The 19,173-nt window shown below is 41.3% G+C and overlaps 1 protein-coding gene across 2 annotated transcripts; it reads right to left on the bottom strand.

The window, feature by feature from the left end:
• Nucleotides 1–14,148: 14,148 nt before the first annotated feature.
• On the bottom strand, nt 14,149–19,132 carry CHCHD7 (coiled-coil-helix-coiled-coil-helix domain containing 7). Of its 2 annotated transcripts, XM_041412569.1 has the most exons (5): nt 18,976–19,130; nt 16,479–16,595; nt 16,186–16,263; nt 15,518–15,616; nt 14,149–14,762 (listed from the first exon to the last, which is right to left on the bottom strand). In XM_041412569.1, the coding sequence occupies exons 3-5, from the start codon at nt 16,237–16,239 to the stop codon at nt 14,661–14,663; spliced, it is 255 nt and encodes an 84-aa protein (XP_041268503.1). In that variant the 5' UTR covers nt 16,240–16,263; nt 16,479–16,595; nt 18,976–19,130; the 3' UTR covers nt 14,149–14,660. The 2 variants fall into 2 exon arrangements, with proteins under 2 accessions (XP_041268503.1, XP_041268502.1); XM_041412568.1 differs by lacking the exon at nt 16,479–16,595 and having other exon boundaries at nt 18,976–19,132.
• Nucleotides 19,133–19,173: the final 41 nt, after the last annotated feature.

The raw sequence follows: 19,173 nt of genomic DNA, 5'->3' as shown, positions 1-19,173 counted from the left end.
CATGTTCACAGCATTTATTTTTATTCAGCCAGCCATAAGCCTAGCCATTTTAACATTATTTTTTAGAACATGGCGTGGAAACAATGGATTTTTCACATCCACAGAAAGAGCTGTTGCATTATTTCCAGTGTGAAGGCCTGTCCTGTGTTATTCTCTTATATATATATATATATATGCTTTTCTGTTTTGTTGTATTACAGCAGAAAAAGCCACAAAGACATACCAGGAATATCTACCCATGTTCTCCACCTGTGTTACAGATTGATTTATTTGGTTTTTTTGATTTTTGGTTTTGGTTGGTTGGTTGGTTTTTTTTTGTTTGTTTTTTTTTTTTTTTTTCTTTTTAATAGTGTTGCTTAAAAAACAGAAAGTAGCAGCAGAAGTCTAAGGAGATCAAGAGAACAAGCTAAGGGACAAGTTCAGGGTTCACACCAATTCTTTTTCTGAGGGTTTTGAAGGAGACAGAATAGTGCAATAAATTATGCCTTTGCAACCAAATACAAATTCTCATAACTATGTTGAAGCATGTGATCTTGCCACTTTGAAATCCAGGAAATCACCCCAAGGAAATCTACAATGTCCATTCTTACATTCCTGCATGTAAACCACTAGAGCTTCTGTGGTGGCTAATGAAGTTCAGGATTCATTAGGGCTTCTCCTCTGTGTATTCCATTAAACCTGTTTTGGGAGACATTCTGCCACAGGACTGGTGTCCAGATTTTATACACATACTAATATTTTTTAGGGTATTTTCACATCAATAGATGTATTAATCTTTTAAACTGTAAACCAAATATAATGTGAATAAAAAATGACTTGAATTGAGGAAGTGACTTAGAAAATGTGTTAGCTAAAATAGACTTTTCCAAAGACTGGGGTCAAAGAGTGCTAAAAGCTTGTGGTTTTTTCCTAAATGGGGAAGTAAGTATCCTTTTTCTTTCCCCACTGTAAGCAGGCAAGAATTTTTTTTGGGATGCATTGATAATATCTGCTAATTAGGGGCAGAATGGCCCTGCATCTTTCATCAAGCAAATATCAGGGCACTGTGTCAGTAGTGACTTAGTAGCACTTCAAGATTTCTGGAAATTCCTTGGCTTTCATCCTGTTGCCACTCCCTAGCTGGACTGTAATGAGACTTGGATGGAAAATTTTAAGAACCTTTGTATTTTGCCTCCATAGAGAAAGGACTGCTATAAATTGACTACTGTTACCTTGGATATTTTTAGAGATTAGCAAAATTGATTGATTGTAACTGGACTATAGTCTCTTAAAGTAATTTTGTCTTAACAAAAATAATTGTCTTAGAAGAAAAAGATAAATACCTATAAACTTGCACACACATATGTTATGCTTAACTTTAGATTACAGTTAACATAATCTAAATAGTTAGCTTCAGTGGTATGGAGACTTCCAACATTAAAGTGGCTGATGGTTTGAAAAGAAAATGAGGTAGAAAGACAAAAAAAAGGCAAATCACAGTCAGTACAATGCTGATAGTAATTGTTTGTGTTTAAGATTTGTGTATGCTGTGATGCAACTAAGTACACACAATTTAGCAATGGCTTTCCACTGAGGCTGGAATGGGATTGGAGTAGGCAGCACTTGGAGAGGTGTGCACACCCTTGCATTTGCTTTTCTGCATATATATGAATATTTGCATTCTGCATGAGGTGGTGTTTTGGATCACTAGTTCTGTGTGTATGACCCTCAAATAGCACCAAGTCCAATGTCTGCTATTCCAGACAATAGACTATTTTTTAATATTACTAATGTGGAATATTCATGGGAAAATACGTGAAGGAATGCCTTTGAGTAAATCCCCTATCTGTTTTTCAAACAATATGCTTGTCATAAGACTAGTTTGAAGGCTTATTGAGAGATTATATGAGCAAACCTAGCTTATATTGGGATTCTGCCACATCCTTGGATCTTCCCCCACAAAAATGTTAATAATATCAGACTTGTTCCAAAAATAAGAATTGATAGAAATAGACTTGTTTGTTTACCTTGGTCCTGCCAGGTGATGAACCCTCTGGCTTTGCCACAATGAGAAGTTACACAGATACATAACTTTGAATAATCCTTTTTGGCTCTGTTTTCTCCACCCTACATGACAGGAATTTAACCATCATTGTGCAGCCATTGGTTTGAAAGAGGATTTTGGCTCAGAAGATGCTGACAAAGATGATGATATGTTGGGAAAGAGTGACCTGGATAACCAGCTAAACAGGAGCCATGACACTGCTGTTCTCCACATGCTGGTTCTTCCTTGGGGCCACAAGAGAGGCTTGAGGATGATCTCCTCACAGTGTCTGCTGATCAGCAGGGCAGCTGGTGCTGCTGTTGCTGAGAACAGGCTGCTGGCATATACACAACTACTATACACTGTACGCTACTACTGCCTGTACGGGCTGGGGCAGAGTGGCCCAAAAGCAGCCTGGTGGAAAACGACCTGGAGGTGCTGGGCAACAGCACCTGAACATGAGCCAGCATGTGCCCAGGTGGCCAAGAAGGCCAGTGGCATCCTGGCCTGTATCAGCAATAGTGTGGCCACCAGGACCAGGGCAGGGATTGTCCCCCTGTACCCATGCCTTGAGTCCTGTGTTCAGTTCTCAGCCCCTCAGATCAGGAGGGACATTTTGGTTCTGGAGCATTTCCAGAGAAAGGCAGCAAAGCTGGTGAAGGGTCTGGAGCACAAGTCTGATGAGGAGCTGGGGCTGTTCAGCCTGGAGCAAAGGAGGCTCTGGTGGGGCCTTATCACTCTGCAGTTTACTGAAAGGAGCAAGGCAGGGAGGTGGCCTCTTTTCCCAGGTAACACATGTCAGGATGAGAGCACACACACAGCCTTAAGCTGTGCCAGGGGAGGTTCAGGCTGAACATCAGGAGGAACTTTTTCATAGAAAGGGTTGTTAAGCATTGAATGTCCAGGGAGGGGATAGAGTCACCATCCCTGGCAGTGTTTAAAGAAAGACTGGATGTGACAGTACCATGGCCTAGTTGACATGGTGGTGTTTGGTCATAGATTGGACTCAATGACCTCAGAGGTCTTTTCCAAGTTGAAAGATTCTGTGATTCTTTGACTACTAAGGTGAAGACGATACCAACACTGAATAAAATAGTCCAAAAGGCACATTGATACATAAGTTAAAAATTATTGTAATACACTAACATTGCTTTGTATCTCTGAAACAGGCTCTGTTTGTAAAAGACATTTAGATTTGCCACATAGGGACAATAAGTTTTTCATGTTTTTCTCCTGAGCAGCTGGTTGGACATGTAGGGATGTTGAGCCTGGCAGCTTTCCATGTGGTTTTTAGTTTTCCTTCTGTCTTTCTCCACGACCACCAATCCAGAAAACAGTAATTTGAAATAGCAAGATTTCAGAAGAATTTACTAGACCTCATATATTTTTCTGGAACAATCTCCCTGGTTGGAATATTCCCTTACTTTTCAGGTCACCAATAGGAAAACAGTGAAACATCCCTTAGGAGTATTTCTCCAGTTATATTGTACATGAGCCATTCACCAACCAGTTGTCTCATGAAAAAAGCTTTTGAGCAATGCCTATGAAAATCCCTATCATGAATAAGCAGTTGCACAAGGAAGTTTTTTAGCAAGCAACATTTCAATATGCATTTTTGAAATCACAGTAGTATCTGTGCGAACTCTAAATCAAGATGTGCAAGCACAAAAATTCTCCCAGCTGCAGAGGATTATTCTCTTGCCAGTCTGCCTTGACAGTTCGCTGTTTCTTGAGGAACTGCAGCCAAGCACTTTGAGCACTTCAGCAGGTGATTCACCAGCAGCTGAGTCATCCCTGTCCAAAGCTAGCACATGCAAAACCCAGGGAGGGGTGGGCAGCTAGGGAAGGGAAGCACAACGAACCTTTCTCCACTAATTCATGCCATGTGGGAATGACACCCCATAGGCCTGCAGCTTTGATTGCCAAACATTGTTTACAATTTTTATTATGAAGTCCATAGGGAAGGAGACTTAATTTTATTTAACAGTTCATCATCATTACACAAACCGTTGTTCTGGGTTTAGCTTCAGAAAACAGGAAGCAATACTCATGATTAGTTAGTCAGACTTCTTTTTTTTGCAGGCTTTTGTTGTTAAACAATTAGATGGGAAAATTGGAATTGAAGTCACTGACATGCAGCTAGAGTCTTTTGGTGTTAGAGGTCTCTCTGGTGAGCCACAGAGGATGTGAGCTGTTGCAGTCTTGACTCATCACTTTGGTTGGTGGTAACCCAGGCTTACATGGGAGGTCACTTGGCTTAAATGTCCACAACTGAACAGAAGGGCAAAAATCACAAATGGTTATCTGTAAGCAGATGCTGCTTTGTGCATGAGGTTCACAGGTCCCAGTGCTTGCACAATCACTTTGTTTAAGTGTGAAATTATGTAAGACCAGTCACTGCCCACAAAGAAGCTCTTCCCTTTAAGCTGCTTTGTTATCAAATGTGAGCAGTCCAGTGAAGGACCCAGCAAGTGTAAAAACTGGTGGAAAGTTGAAGATGAGCTGTTCCTAGGCAATGGGACAGGGTAAACGGAGCAGGGTCTCCTCATTTGACAATGATGAGCTGTTAGCTCAGCCCTTCAGTTTATCTCACCTTACAATGTTTTATCTACTAATCATGGGTACCACTTAAAAAATCCAAACAAACTAGTAATAATTAGTTGCTTTCCATGTTCTGCAATGAACAATTGAAACACCAAACTTCGCAACATAAAGGTACACAGTGGATTATTTATTAACACACAGTGCAGAAAAACCAAATTCACAGACTGTGTAATGCTTTAGAACACTTGGCTACAGTCAAAATAAGCCCCAATAATCACTTTGATCTGTAGTTTCCACAGAACAGGAGCATTTACTGCACTTCCACTCTGACCATGCAGCCTGTGTTGAAAACAATTTCTGCCATCAAGGGTGGAGGTGAATAGTGAACACACTTGTCTTCTCAAAGGCAAACTTTGGGTTTATCTCAGGACAAGAAAATGGACTAGAACCAGACTCCAGCTTCCCAAGAAAAGCTGTTTCTCTAAGGGAACATGAGTAGAGGCAAAATATTGCCATATCTTCTTTTTTTGCACCAACTTCTCCAGATGGGAGGAGGGACTTGAATTTACCATGTGGTAAACTTGAGGAACTTGGATGAAGGTGTAAGAACAGGAGGAGTGTGGTTAAACTATTGGTGTAGGTACAAATCCATCTTGATAATAGGGTTAGAGATGGCCTATTTGGAAATGCCATTAGCTGCCATTACTTGCATATTTTTTGTTTTAGGTTTTTTCAGCCCAGCTGGCAGAATATGGTCTTTATGAGGAATTTAGTTCTTTTTCTGCTTGTAGTTAATTAAATCTTAGCTGTCCTCCATAGCAGGGAAAAATTCAAGGCAGATGCATAAGAAGCACCAAGCTACCGAGAAACACCTTTTCCTCTCAATTTTTTCTCTCAAGAATCAGGCATTTTTAGTACCTGAGAAAAAATATGATCTGCATACATACCATAAATACTTTAAGAAAAGCAGAAAACTGTGTTTATATTACCCTTATTTGTAGTACAGGAACACTTTATTATGTCCTGCTGTTCCTGGGTAGGTATCATTCTCCCAGTGTCAAACAGAGCTTACTAGACTGCCAGAATGGCAGTTTCATACCTTACTATGAAGACAGGTCCTTATCATGGCTTTTCTCAGAGCAAGGCATCCAAAAGCCCTGTGTTTCACCACCCATGATACCACTTCATTACTTCTACACTTATTACATTATCCAGCATATGCTGACTACTGTTTTGTTAGGTAGGGTCTCTCGTAACATTACGTGAAATAATCTGGCAAACCAATATTAGATGTCACTACTTCAGCTATTGGAATAGCGGGTTAAGGTGGGAAAGGCTATGACCTTAATTTTGTTTCTCTGAATAAGTTATTTTAAGGTCATTTGGATAAATACTGTGGGAGTCAACACTATCTGTGAGCTACCTGACAGGCCACCTGTTAGGCAAAATCCAAAGCACATGATCCTTAATCCAGCATCCAATGTGAAGAAAATCATAGCCCAAATATCATACATATCTTCCACTAGAGAAAAAGATACAGGTTGGCAACTTCTGATAGAAGAAAAATTTCTTTTTCCTGCAATCATCTCTCTTTGGAGAAGTCACACTTAATTATAAAACATTCTGTGGTACTTGGGGATACAGAGAGACAACTTGTTGTCCAGATGTTGAAATCTGTATTGAATATGGACTTTTGAAAGAACTCTGCATATGCCAACATATTCACTACCCACAAAAGGGTTTATGCATGTGAATGTAGCACAGTGAAACTTGTTAGACACCCCAGAAATAATTATGAGACTGGAAGCAGAGTCCTAGGATGCCTTCTGATAGTCTGACAATTTCCTACTTTAGCCTCTCTCTGGTGTTTATCACTGATGAAATGAAAAGCAGCAAACAGGCTACCAAACAGCTCAGCTTTCTTTGGTTTTCATGTCAAGTGATTTTTTTTGGGAGGGGTTCTGTAGCAACGTGTTGTGGATGCCTTCTGATAGTCTGACAATTTCGTGTTGGGTCTCTTCCTTAAGGACCCAGAGGAGGAGCATCTCTGCAGCAGGCACCACTGTGCTCCCAGCAGAGCTGCACTCTTCCAGCAGGAAACCTCCCAACACCACCATGCCTTCCCCTCACAAACACTGCCTGAACCAGAGAGCTTGGTAAGCAGCAAATTATACTGCACTAATAAACAAAAACTTCTCAGCAAAGTAACTGATTTGGTTCCATCTATTTTGATTAAGAGGTTTATTAAGTCAATTTCCTTACCTAGAGATTTGCTGAGTATGTTCCTGCAATGCCACATGCCAAATGTCCTTCTAATGACTTGTGCAAGAACATCTGTGAACCTCCTGTGTCAGGCGCATCTCATCAAAGGTGTTAATCCCTTACTGCTCAGCAAATGTGTTTTCTCTTGGGTTGGTGCAGAATCTAGCAATGTGAAAGCTGAACTGGAAATAAATCACGAGGAAAAACTTACCCAAAGAATAATTTTCTACAAGTAAGCAGCAATTCAAGACCCAAGAAAGGATGTGAACAAAACCAAATTAATCAATATTTTAGGTTAGCAAATTGCTCTGATTTTAGAAACAGTGTCAGCTTCTTGGGGCTTTACAGTGGCCAATGGGTAGTAATAATCAGCAAGAAATGACCTCACCAGCACAATCAAAAATGACCAGCCTGCATTTCCAGACCTGTACAAAATTGGGCTGATCTGTACCCATTTGGGTCAGAGAATGAGATTACCCTGACTTAAGGAGCAGCTGCCTGTTTGCTAACATCCAGCTTTATAGCAGCTTTTCTGGCAGGCTGATTTCCTGCAGCTGCCAAACTGGAGGAGAAAGAGATACTGATGCTTTCTACCAACTCCTGGCTGGGAATTTCCCTACACCACAACCAAAGCACTTTGTGAACTCTTCTTGTCTCACAGCGACACTAAAAGAACTAAAGTATTATTTATTATTGCAATTGATTCTCAGGGTTTTGAACATTAAAATTTAAAGGACAGAAACCTGAAAGCTGCTTTTGATGCAGATGTAAGATCTACCCGTGAGCCTTTTCAGTGGTTTTCTGCTCCTCATACACATATGCTTGCAGCACCCAACTGCAGTGTGAACACATAAATGACAAAATAAATGAGCACACTGTAAAGACTATTTAGACTGCCTAGCTAAAGGTGCTAGGAGACCATGGTTCCTTCTAGGTTCTATCTACTTGTCACCTCATAAAGCACAGCAGAGAGAAAACAGCCCAGGACATTCCTGGAGTTTGGAAGAAAACTTCCTAACACAGCTGATGAGGGAGCCAACCAGGGAAGACACCCTAGTTGTTTGTGAACAGAAAAGGACTGTTGGAAACCGTCTGGGGCATGCAATCATGAAATGAGTTTTTGATTCTCAGAGAAGGGAGCAAGTGGAGGGGTAGGAGGGAGATGTATCCAGCAGAATTGCCACATTGGACAGATTTTGGGCTGTTGTGGAGCCTGGTTGATAGGACTGCTTCAGAAGTAGCCCTGAAGGGCAAACAAGTCCAGGAAGGCTAGACATTCTTCAAGAAGGGTCTAGAGCACAAGTTTTATGAGAAGCAGCTAATGGAATTGGGGTTGTTTAGCCAGGAGAAAAGGAGGCTCAGTGGGGGAACCTCATTGCTCTCTGCAACAACCTGAAAGCACCTTGTAACGAGGCGAGAGTCAGTCTCTTCTCCCAGGTAACAAACAAGAGGAAAAGGCTTCATGTTTTGCCAGGGGAGCTTGAGATTGGAGACTGGAAAATTTTCTTCACCAAAAGGATTGCCAACAATTGGAAGAGGCTGCCCAGGGGAGTGGTGGAGTCTCCATTCCTGGAGCTATTGGAAGGATGTGTAGATGTGCTGCTAAGGGACAGGGTTTGATGGTGGACTGGGTAATGGCAGGGTAACATTGGACCCAATCTTACAGCTCTGAGTTTTAAGAATCACAGCCCCTGAGTGCTCACAGCTTTGAATAGCTAAGCCCTTTTTCAAGCACAGAAAGCCTTCTGACTTGTGAGAGCAGCTATGACTTCAGCATTTGCTTCCTGGTTTTGGTGCTTACTCAGACACCCTACATTGTCCCTTCCAGCCCAGGGACATAAGGATGGCTGCAGCTCTACAGAGAGGTGCTCAGAAGTCCAGCTGGGCTGAAGAACAATGGTGATCCCCTTTTCCCTCTGCTATTGGGCAGCTGGATACAGGCCCCAGGATAGAGGTCTGTGTTAACACTGATGCTGGGGAATCACACAGAGGCACCTGCTGGAGGGAAGAAGGGACATAGAACAGCATTTGCTGAAGGGAATGACTATTAAGATGGCCATTCAAACAACACCTTTCAGAAAAATAAATTCCTTCTGTTCACCTACAACCTAGCAGACTTCACAGTCAATCAAGGCTGATGAAGTATTTTTTCCATAAATCCCAGCAGTGTTGAGGTAGGAACAAGCAAGTTCATCAGCACTGTCAGCACCAAAGTGCAAAGCAGAACATGAAGCACCAGAGACTTCTAGGATCAAAGTTTCTGCCATCCATAGGCTTTTGATGTCTAAACACAACAGCCAACAGGTACAGAACCCTGAAAACCTGTCCATTTTCAATCTGAAAGTCAAAAGGGTTTTTCCCACATCTTGAACTGTCACCTTTAGCTTAAGAACCACTTTAGTTTACCTGTCATAGATAAATATTGAAACACAGCATTTCTTAGATTACCAGTAACATCCATTCAAATTCATTCAGCATTAGGAAAAGTACTCAAAACTGATATGCAGGATATGGTAAATCCACAGTGTATCCCCTACCTAAGGATTTATCTTGCTAGCTTCATTCCATCCTTTTGTAACTTAAGAGATTGAAGCAAGCACTGTATGACTGACATATTTTAATACAGCAACTTCATTCAATTCCACTATTTAATAAAAATAGGAGAAAATATCACCCTACTTGTAATATGCAACCACATTCGCTGACAACTTCAACAGCTGCAGGCAACTCTGCAAAGACTGCTCATGGAACCACAGTTCAGGGAAACAAAAATTTGAGATCCATATGTGACACAGTAACAAAATATTACCAGCAGGCTATTTCCATAAAAACACTGCAAAATCTTTTTTTGCCAAAACAATTGCAATCTTTATAATCAATTAAAAATTTTTAGATTCTTCAAAGTCAGGTGTAAGCTGATGGCTGCTGTTGTCCCTACATTATTTCTATTAGTGTGAATTTGTCTTAGAGCTGTGAAGTACTTTCAGAAATGAGGTATTGACTGAATATACCATCTTGAGCATAATCTTTTTTTGTCATTACACATCACCTTGTTACAGTGGTTTTCCATTTTGACAGACTCAATAGCTCAGTTTTGTTCTATGCAGAATTCTGTTGTGTTCTGCCAGTCACTTGGTATCAGGAAATGTTTGCAGTGCATAGCAGTTTATTGAAGTAAAATAGGTAAAGACACAGCTCAAGGGTAGTGGGACTTCTAAGAGCAAGTAATGACTGAGGATCTTCAGAACCATTCTTCCAAAAAAGGATTTTGAGATAGGAGTCATCAAGGTAGAAACCTAAAGGATAGATAAAAATTACTTATTCACAATCTGATGGTTTGAGTTACTACATTATGGTATCATATATGTCAGAAGGCAATTAAGTTTAAGTGATCCACTGCATTTAGTCAATATAAATGCAGTACTTCTGTTTTCTTCTTCATATCTAATAGGTTGCAATAAAAGTAAAAATATTCTGAAGTAGCCAGCTTGTTTTACTTTTTATTAATTTAATTCTTACAGAACTATTTCTTCCAGTTGCCTGAGATTCTTCCAAGAAAACAAAAGCCTGCAATGGTGTACTGGTTTTCCACACAATAATTACTTCTTTCATGGCTATTTCAGAAGACCAACTTTAAAGATGCAGATACTTTTAACATGAGTTAAGGGCTGTCTCCAAATGCATTAGAGCAGCGTAACATTTTGTACTCCAGTGCACATGTTCTTCATCACTTGAGTGCAAAAGCTTCATTACAAGACCATGAAAGTGACTTGGAGCAGCAGCAGATTCAACTCCCTGCCTTTCAAAAGCTTCAGCTAAATCCGAAGAAATTTTAAGGACTCTAGAGCTAGGCAACTTGGACTCAATGATCCTTGTGGGTCCTTTCCAAATCAGCATACTCTGCAATTCTGTGAACTTCCTTTGAACATCTTCAAGAGCACAGACTCATCCCAATTGTGGTAGCAGAAAACTCTGAGCCAGACAAGGCTTTGCACTGTAGGGTAACAGAAAAAAATGAGAAGGCAAAAATGTACAGATGGGAATCAGGATATTCACCTAGACCTGGAGAAAGCCTACAACTACTGTTTAGTGCCTAGCTGTGATCAAATAACCACACTGAAAAAAACTATCAAGGACCATATTCCAAGGCTTCTCAGGCTGCACAGAAATCTCCTATTTCCCAGCAATGATTTAGACTCCTGTCCTTCTTTTCTGTTTATAGTGTAGAGACAGAACCAATCTCTCCTTTCTATTAGAAGAATTCTGCTACCTCTGTGGGAAGAGACCAAAAAAGCGTGAAAGAGCTAGTAGTGAGTGGGTGGAGTGCTTCTGTTTTCAGTCTGTTGTACAACAGCACCATCCAGCTGTCAAACAAAAAAGTTATCAAACATTAATGCCACTATCCAGATTTGGTCCTTGTATCACAAGCAAAATGAGTAATTATAGATATTTTAGAAAAAACAAACCAAAACCCAACCCACAGGTCCCTTCCCTGTTTCTTAATTAATTACGTTGATCCACTGTGTTACACTTTCTGGGTTAACATACAAGAGTGTGCTTTAGGGAAATTAATAATGCAGCCCAGTTTTGGTTTTTTTCATCCAGTAAGAGTGGCAAGCTGCAGCTTACCTCTGTTTCATGAAGTGTGGAATGTAAGCTCTCAGGTATGAGGAAAAGACCATTATCTTTGGCTCACAACCAAAGGTAGTTAATCACACTACAAAACTTAATGGAAAAATCTCAACCCGTAAGAGCCTGTGTTTAAGCTATCACTCTTTACCACTCAAGCTTCAGCAGTGAAAGCAAGAACAGCAACCTCAAGTGAAGAATAAAAAGAATAAAAACTCATACTCAAGTAACTGATCACTTCTGAGACATTACAACATGAGGAAGAAAACTCCTTGCTCCCCCAAGATTTTTCATAAACTTGTGTTATTTAACAGTAAGGAATATGCAATGCAAATAAATTATATTCTCTACAACAGATGACTGATTACCTGAATTAAAGCAACAAGGTAACTGCTTAAATTTCCCTCAGTTCTACATTAAACTCATTTTTGTTGTAACATCCACTGGGAGCCTACCATGTACATCCACTGATGATCAGAAGACTACTGTTCATGCATTACATGTGCCTTAGCCCATCCTGTGAGCCCACATTCTGGCACTGATACCTGAAAGTAGTAATGCATCTCCTCTGATTTTTTGAAGACAAGTACTAGTTCTTTACAAACACTTTACAAAGCAGCACAGGGTACCTATCAATGCCAAAAGATAGGCCAGTCATCCTTTAAAAGAAAATAACATTAGTGGAAGCTTTCTGAGCAAATCTTGTCAGAAAAAAAACCAAGTTTTAAGTGCAACAGTTAACCTAAGAGAAAGAGCATTTCTATATGCAAAGAAAACCTGAAAAGAAATCCTAGGATAAATGAGATGACATTGAGGAACTTGAGCTTATGCAAAGAAGAATCAGCATACCCACATCGAGAACGATACAATGTTTTTCTTGCACATAAAATATACTGTAGATTTTAACATAAGCCCAGAATTTAAGAGCACAGCAACAGAAAAACAGCAAGTACTAGAATAGCAGTTAAAGCCACAGGAGCAAAGAACATGTCCAAAGATACAACAGAGGTGGCAAATGACAAACCTTTGCCAAGTAGGAGAGAAGGTGCCCTTAGACACCAAGGGAGGCAAAAAGCCAGAAAGGCAGCAAAGGCAGGAGAGTCTGAAGAGACACAGCCCTAGGGAAGAGGACAACTGCTCCCCAAAATCCGCAGATGAACAAGATCAAAGAGAGGCATGGTTAATGAGGAAGTATTATGGCTAAGTTTAATGAAAGCAAGAAGTTCTCTCACTATGAAAGAACACAGAACACACGACCTTCAAAAGGAGCTATATTAGAAAGTCACTGCAAGACTACGTCATTAGATCAGAGACAGAACAAAGGTACTAGAAAAAAACTGCAATGAGAACAGACCAAAATATTAAAATCAGTCAAAAAAAGAACTGGTGTCAAATGGGCAAAAAAATTAGGAAAAAATGGTATGTAGGAAGGTATTAAAAGATAGCAAGGATGTGGCAGAAAAGAGCAAGCCCTTGAATGTGGAATGAAAGTATCTTCAGCTGCACACACAGGGGAACAAAAAAAAAACAATAAAAACCCCAAAAACAAAACAAACCAACCTACCAAAAAAAAAAAAAAACCAAAAAACAACAAAGCACCAAAAAACAACCAACCAAAGATGACAACAACAACAAAAACCAAACAAACAAACAAAAAAGAAACCAACTACAAAAAGAGGAAAATGTCAAAGTCTGCACTTTAGGCGAAGAGAAAGTAATTTGAAATAAAGAATCTTATGGTCTTGATGGAAGAAAGTACATTTTCCTTGCCAGGAACTGACAAGAGAACTTGTGACATGTTTGAAGGCTGTACAGCTTTGCTTGGAGAATTTCATACTCAAAAGGCATAGAGTTACACACTCATTCCAACGGAGAGGGTAGGATCAATCAATTTCAAAATTCAGATGTAAACAGAGAGCAGAAAGGAAGAGCAAAAGCAGATTTTGTGGAGTTACTAGTCAGATCAAACAACAAGGAAGCAGCCTAAAATCACTGCAAGCATAGAAATAGGCCTACAGTGGAAAGAAACAAGACAAGCCAGACAGGAGAAACAGAAAGCCATGAACTCTTTCCAAAACAGTCTAAATAGAGAGACAACACTTTTACACCATCCTTCATGAGGTCAGCCAGAGTTCTGCCAAGATGATCCCAGTAAGAACTAAAGGATTTCACATGGAACCTGAGCTCATGACAGTAGTTTTTCTGTTTTATCATAGGACACAAGCTTTTAAGCCAGAACACCAGAAGTTAAAAAGTAAAAAACACTGCTTTCACTAGACAGCAACCTGTTTACATTTATTAGTAGTTCAATTTAGCTAAAAAAAAAAAAAACAACCTTATTTAAGATTAGAGTACCTGTTTAAACTGAGCTTTGTAATCTTGTATGAGTAAGCATTTCCAAACCCCAGGTTTCAGCTGTCCAGAGTCTTAGATAGATGTACTATAGTTAAACCTGCCATGTCACTCAGAGGATCTGTTTACATGTCTGCAAGTCCCCCCTGCCTGCCCGCCACCAAAGTATCTATTTACTATCCGCAGAAATTACTATGCAGCTCAGACCTGAGGAGTTCACTTTTATCTTCACCAGTCCCTCTAACCTTCTAACTAGCAGAGCTTGCACATCTGACTTACTGCAAGCTTCTGCTGTCACTGACAAGTGCAGTGGGAGACCCAAGGACAAGCTTGTTGGATTTAGGATTTTACTTAATGAACAGTCTTATTTAAACTGAGGACACAAAATTCAACATACGAAAATAGTGATGAAATCACACATAGTAAATCCATACTATTGAGCAGAACAGCTGAGTGCAAGAAACATGTTGCATGTACCAGTTCTCAACCTGCTGCATTCTTAGAACTCAGAACCACACTGCAATGCTCACCAGCCCATTGTTTCAAACAGGCTTTCTTCAAGTCCCATTAATTTTATATTTAGCATTTCACAGCAAGGTAGTTTCTACTTCCAAAAGTTTCTACACAAGCTGCAGTGAGACCCGTATCTTCCAATAAAGAGAGGCCAGGTTCCTATGACAGGAAGTAGGAACAAACCCAGGGAAGCTCTATCCTAGAAAGCTCACACATTTCAAAATTTGAGATCTTATTTTAATCCAACAGATGGCAACTGTAAAATCCAGTTCTTAAACTTGCTGCTGCTAAGTCTTCATATGTACAATGACAACAGTCCATCAATTCAGGTTTCTAGTCAGTAGGGCTTCTCCATTGATTCCAAGATTTTCTTTCGTTCTTCTGCTGAGGGCATCTCTGGTTTCACACCATTTCTCTTCCTTTGCATCATAATTCCATGCTGAAAATAGAACAAAGTGACCATGAGAACAGATTGCCCTGAGCTCTGAATGAACAAGATTCTTTAATAGAAAAATGCTTCATATATCAAGACCTAGGTATTCTAAAAGCCTAATTAGCTGGTAACTAAATGTACCAGTAGTTAGTTCAAGATACCTGATAGTTTACCTTGCTGCTCCAGAATACAGTCCAATCAGTATTCCCATTACTCTATGCCAGACCAATGCACAATTGTCTGTAAATAGTTTTTTTTCTAATTTGCATAAGTATTTAAAGGCCAAGCAAAAAACTCTTTACTTCAATGGTATAAGGAAACAGCAGAAAACAGTTTAACTGCACATGAATCTTCATGGTATTTCTCCACCACCAAATAAGCTTTATATCAGGTTAAAGTAAACATGATCCAAGCCAGTGGGAAACTAGATAACCTTACCTTGCCTCAGAATTTTTTCACTGCATCAGTTTAAGAGAGAACTTATTACTAGAAATATGTGACTCAAGTTCAGAGGAAAAAAATCAGGTACTGCAAGAACACTGACTCACAATCTAAGAGAGTAAACCCAGGACAATCAAGTGAAGGACTTTGATGTGCATGAGCTTAAAGTCTTACAGCAACGCATACTGATACTACCTGGGCTAGTAAGTTACCATAAAAACATCATTAGCTGAGTTTGAAGGGTTTAGAAAGCAGCATGTCAGAAGTAATGTACATAAAGCAAAGCAGGGAGTAAAATTTAGAAAGTTTACTGTGCTTACCCAGAATTTTCTGCAGTTTTTGTACTTCAAAAAATAATCAGTACACATATCCTTGTTATAGTTGTTGTCATCCATACATTTTGTAGTGGCATCTGTTTCCTTTAATAGGGGAAAACATACTTCAGAGCTGAGGGAAGTTACTGTACTCAGTGTTTAAATATTTTAACAAGTCCCAGAATAACTATGAAGATAGGAGTGAGCTCTTCAGATGAAAGAGCACTATCAAAGAGAGCAAAGTAACACCTATTACAAAGGATCATCAGTACTTCCAAGCAGTGATTTAATTTGGAGATAACAGTGAATAGTACTCTTCAGACAGTAAGTGCAGAGTCCATAGAATATTTGTTTACAATAATGCTTAGTATAACTCACAAAAGACTTTTAAGAAATAACCAAGCTTGTCTAACCAGGATTTCAGGCTCTGGTTTTAGGGACAGAAAATTTAAGAGACTGCCAGCAGTTGTATTATTCCTATTTATGGGGAATTAACTTGTTATTTCATGCTTATTATAATGGATGATTTTCAGCCCTTCCCATCTTCAGACTCTAAAGAAACTTTTAATGTAAAGTGCTATAATGCCAGTGTGCTATCCACAAAACAGTCCCCTAGAAAGTGCATTATTTGGCACTGAAATGTACAGACAGAAATCTCAATTTGATCATCTTACCGCTAGACATGGATTTATATCGTGATCTCTAAGCTTTTTTGCATGCCTGGACATTCTAGACAGACACTCGTACCTTGGCTAGAAAGGGAAAATAAACAGGTTAAGTATCTACTTTTAACATTAACTCAGGATTAAGTCTGAATTTCAGGATGTAATAAAGGCCTTCCAGCAACACACAGTTTTGTTATCTTTAAAAAAAACTAAACAAAACAATAAACCTTCTTTTGCAAAGTGTTATTTCAACAGCAAGACAACACTGGCAAGTTTAGCCCATTGCCAAGACTGCTCATTACCTGATAAATTCCTGCAGAGAACGGAGCCACTGCAGCTCTCACACCAGCCTGTGTATGATGGAGGAAGTGACCACGTGTAGGAGAAACAGCTCCATAGAAGCTTTCACAGCCAACACACTGTAGACACTTCAATTAATAGTGTGTGGGAGGAATGTACAAGTAAACTTTTCCAGATTTGTTCCTACTCCTTCACTGGATCACATCTGCATCATCACTGAGCTTTCCCAGGTACGAAAAGTGCCCAACTATCTCCTGTGTTGTTATAGCAAATATTTAATAGAAAAAGAACTGGTTTCACCGCAAGGTGGGACCAGACCCACTTACACTGTATATGACAGCTTGAATCACATTTTTTACCATTTAGTAGTTTGACACTGACTCTGTAAGCTTGAGAGACACAGAGTTCAGTGCCAAGACTCCACACTGATCCAAGATGACATCAAGATCAACAGCAGACCCTCTTTCCCTTTACAGCTTCCTATACATTGCCTCCAGCACACATATGGTGATACAGGTATGTTCCAAACAAATACTAAATGTAGCAAAAAATAAATTAATGGTGACCAGATGACTGCTTGAATCAATGCAATCAGAAACACAGGACGGAGGGAGAAAATGAAAATTACTGCTAATGAAGGGCACAACTTAATCTTGTTGGTTTTTCCTTTCTTGAAAAAAATCGGTGCTAATCTTTAACTTCGACCTGTTGCTGTGCACATTATGGAATGATAAGTGCAAGTCTGCAGTAAAAAGCCAGTATTGCTTGATATCACATTAAAAAAAAATAATTCAAACACTGCTCTTTGTAGTTCATAGTAAACCATGTTTTAGATGGGGTTTCTTCTTTGGTTAAGAGTAAACTATTCCCAGCAAACAAGCCCTAGGTTTTACAAGCTGTGCATATATACTTTCCTGGTGCTTGGAGTACTCTTTGCTTTCCATGTAATTATCTTCTGCAAATGGGCCTTTTAATTAACAGCATGGGGGGGGCGGGGGGGTAAATGCTTTCACTTTCCTTTGAGAACTATCCAGTGCTTAAGTTAATTTCACAAGGCAGGCTAATGTTCTCTTTTTTGATGGGTGGAAGTGCATTTTTGAGGAGGCACTTCCAACTCAAATGGAAACACAAGCAGGTATACTAGCATCATCACAGACTTCGAGAAAGGAGGAGAGAAGGGAGAAGTAGGAAGCAAAAGAAGCATACCACAATGTCTTGCCTAACTCACCACAACAGAAACAAGATTTTTTTACATGTTTGCATGTGTCTGTGCATTTCATTGCTAGCACCACCTAAGCAGACATGCCTCAAGGTGTACAGTGTCACTCTGACTTCAGACTTACTCTCTGAAAGAATACTTGTGAGTCATAGGACCGGGCCATAATCAGTGTTCCTTATACAAACTGCACTTGACACTTTCAGTTTGATTACACTACCAGAGTCTGCAACCGTGCCCGGTCTAAGGAACAACGCACACAATCCATTAAACACCTACTTAACGAATAAGCAGTTCAGGTTCTAATGAAGATGCACAGCTCGGAGCAGGCAAATGCTTAAACATTCTTGGTACTACACTAAAGGTCTGATAGCTCCTGCGCGTGTTGCCCTCTCCCCCTCTCCGAAGTACTTCAGACTTGAAACATTATCAGCTGGAAGGGCAGGCGGGTCACGCCGAAATGCTGCTGTGCGACTGAATGAGCAGTTGGGCAGGAAGCGAGCTTCCCCCTCCTCCCAGGTTCTGCACATGTACGGGCTTCCCTTCCTGCTTTCAGATTACAGGTCAGAGCCCAACCACAACCGAAGGCTTGTCTATGCCACAGTTCTTAAGTATGCTTTAACACATTAACAGTTGTAAACTGTACCACAGAGAACCAGGGCTGTTGCTGGCACTCTTTAACCCTAGGGCTTTTTCAGTTCATAAACCATCAGGGCACTTCGCTGCAGGCCCCCGCCCATTGAAAAGCGTTTGGTCTGCTTTAAATGCACACATACAGATACAAATTCGCTAATTATGCTGCAGTGCAGACCAGCTCATTAAAACTTTGAAGCCTGGAGCCAAGGCCGTACTAAAATTCCTACGGCATTTTGGGCTGTTACGGCGGCGGAGGCAGGAGGAGGCAGCCGGCGGTCCCTGACGCTCAGCACCGCGGAGCTGTCGCCTTGCCCAACTCGGCTTCCCGGGGAAGGCCGGGGGCCGTCCAGGTGCGGAGGCGAGGCCGGCGCTCCCCCGCCTGGTCCCTGCCTGCCGCCGGCGGCGGAGCGGCCGGAGGCGCCCGGCGACCCCTTCCCCCGCCCCGGGTCGTTCCCCGCGGCCGCTCCCGCCGCCTCCCCTCGGCACCACCTGCCGCCAGGGAGCGGTGCCCGGGCCGCGCCGCCGCCGGGCCCGAGCGGAGCTGCCCCGGCTCGCGGACGGCGAAGGTCGAGCGAGACTTCCCAGCGCCGGCCGGGAAAGGGAAGCGGCCGGCGGGCACGGCGCGGGTCGCCGCCGGCGGCACTCACCTCCGTCCCCGGCCGTGTCCGCTGGAGCCCGGGGCGGGAGCGGGGCAGCCCGTCTCCAATTCGAAAGACGTCAGCGGCTCGGGCAGCGCGCTTAAGTACGGGCGCAGCCTACCCCGCTCCCGGCCCCGCGGCTCCCCCCGGCCCCGCGCCGCCGCCGCCCACGCCCCGGCGGCTCTGAGTGGCACGGCCGGGCCGCCA

This window comes from Onychostruthus taczanowskii, unplaced genomic scaffold (assembly GCF_017590055.1).
Source record: "Onychostruthus taczanowskii isolate IOZ18803 unplaced genomic scaffold, ASM1759005v1 scaffold4, whole genome shotgun sequence".
Lineage (NCBI taxonomy): Eukaryota > Metazoa > Chordata > Aves > Passeriformes > Passeridae > Onychostruthus > Onychostruthus taczanowskii.
The sequence above is the reverse complement of the archived record's forward strand: the minus strand, read 5'-3'. Positions and strand labels throughout refer to the sequence as shown.

What these genes read in the sequence shown, in the direction of transcription:
- CHCHD7 (XM_041412568.1), bottom strand. Translation starts at nt 16,239, where the DNA reads ATGTCCAGGCATGCAAAAAAGCTTAGAGATCACGATATAAATCCATGT. An exon ending in ATATAAATCCATGTCTAGCG is followed by an intron (nt 15,617 to 16,185) that starts GTAAGATGATCA and finishes CCCCTATTAAAG; the next exon opens with GAAACAGATGCCACTACAAA. An exon ending in AAAACTGCAGAAAATTCTGG is followed by an intron (nt 14,763 to 15,517) that starts GTAAGCACAGTA and finishes TTCTATTTTCAG; the next exon opens with CATGGAATTATGATGCAAAG.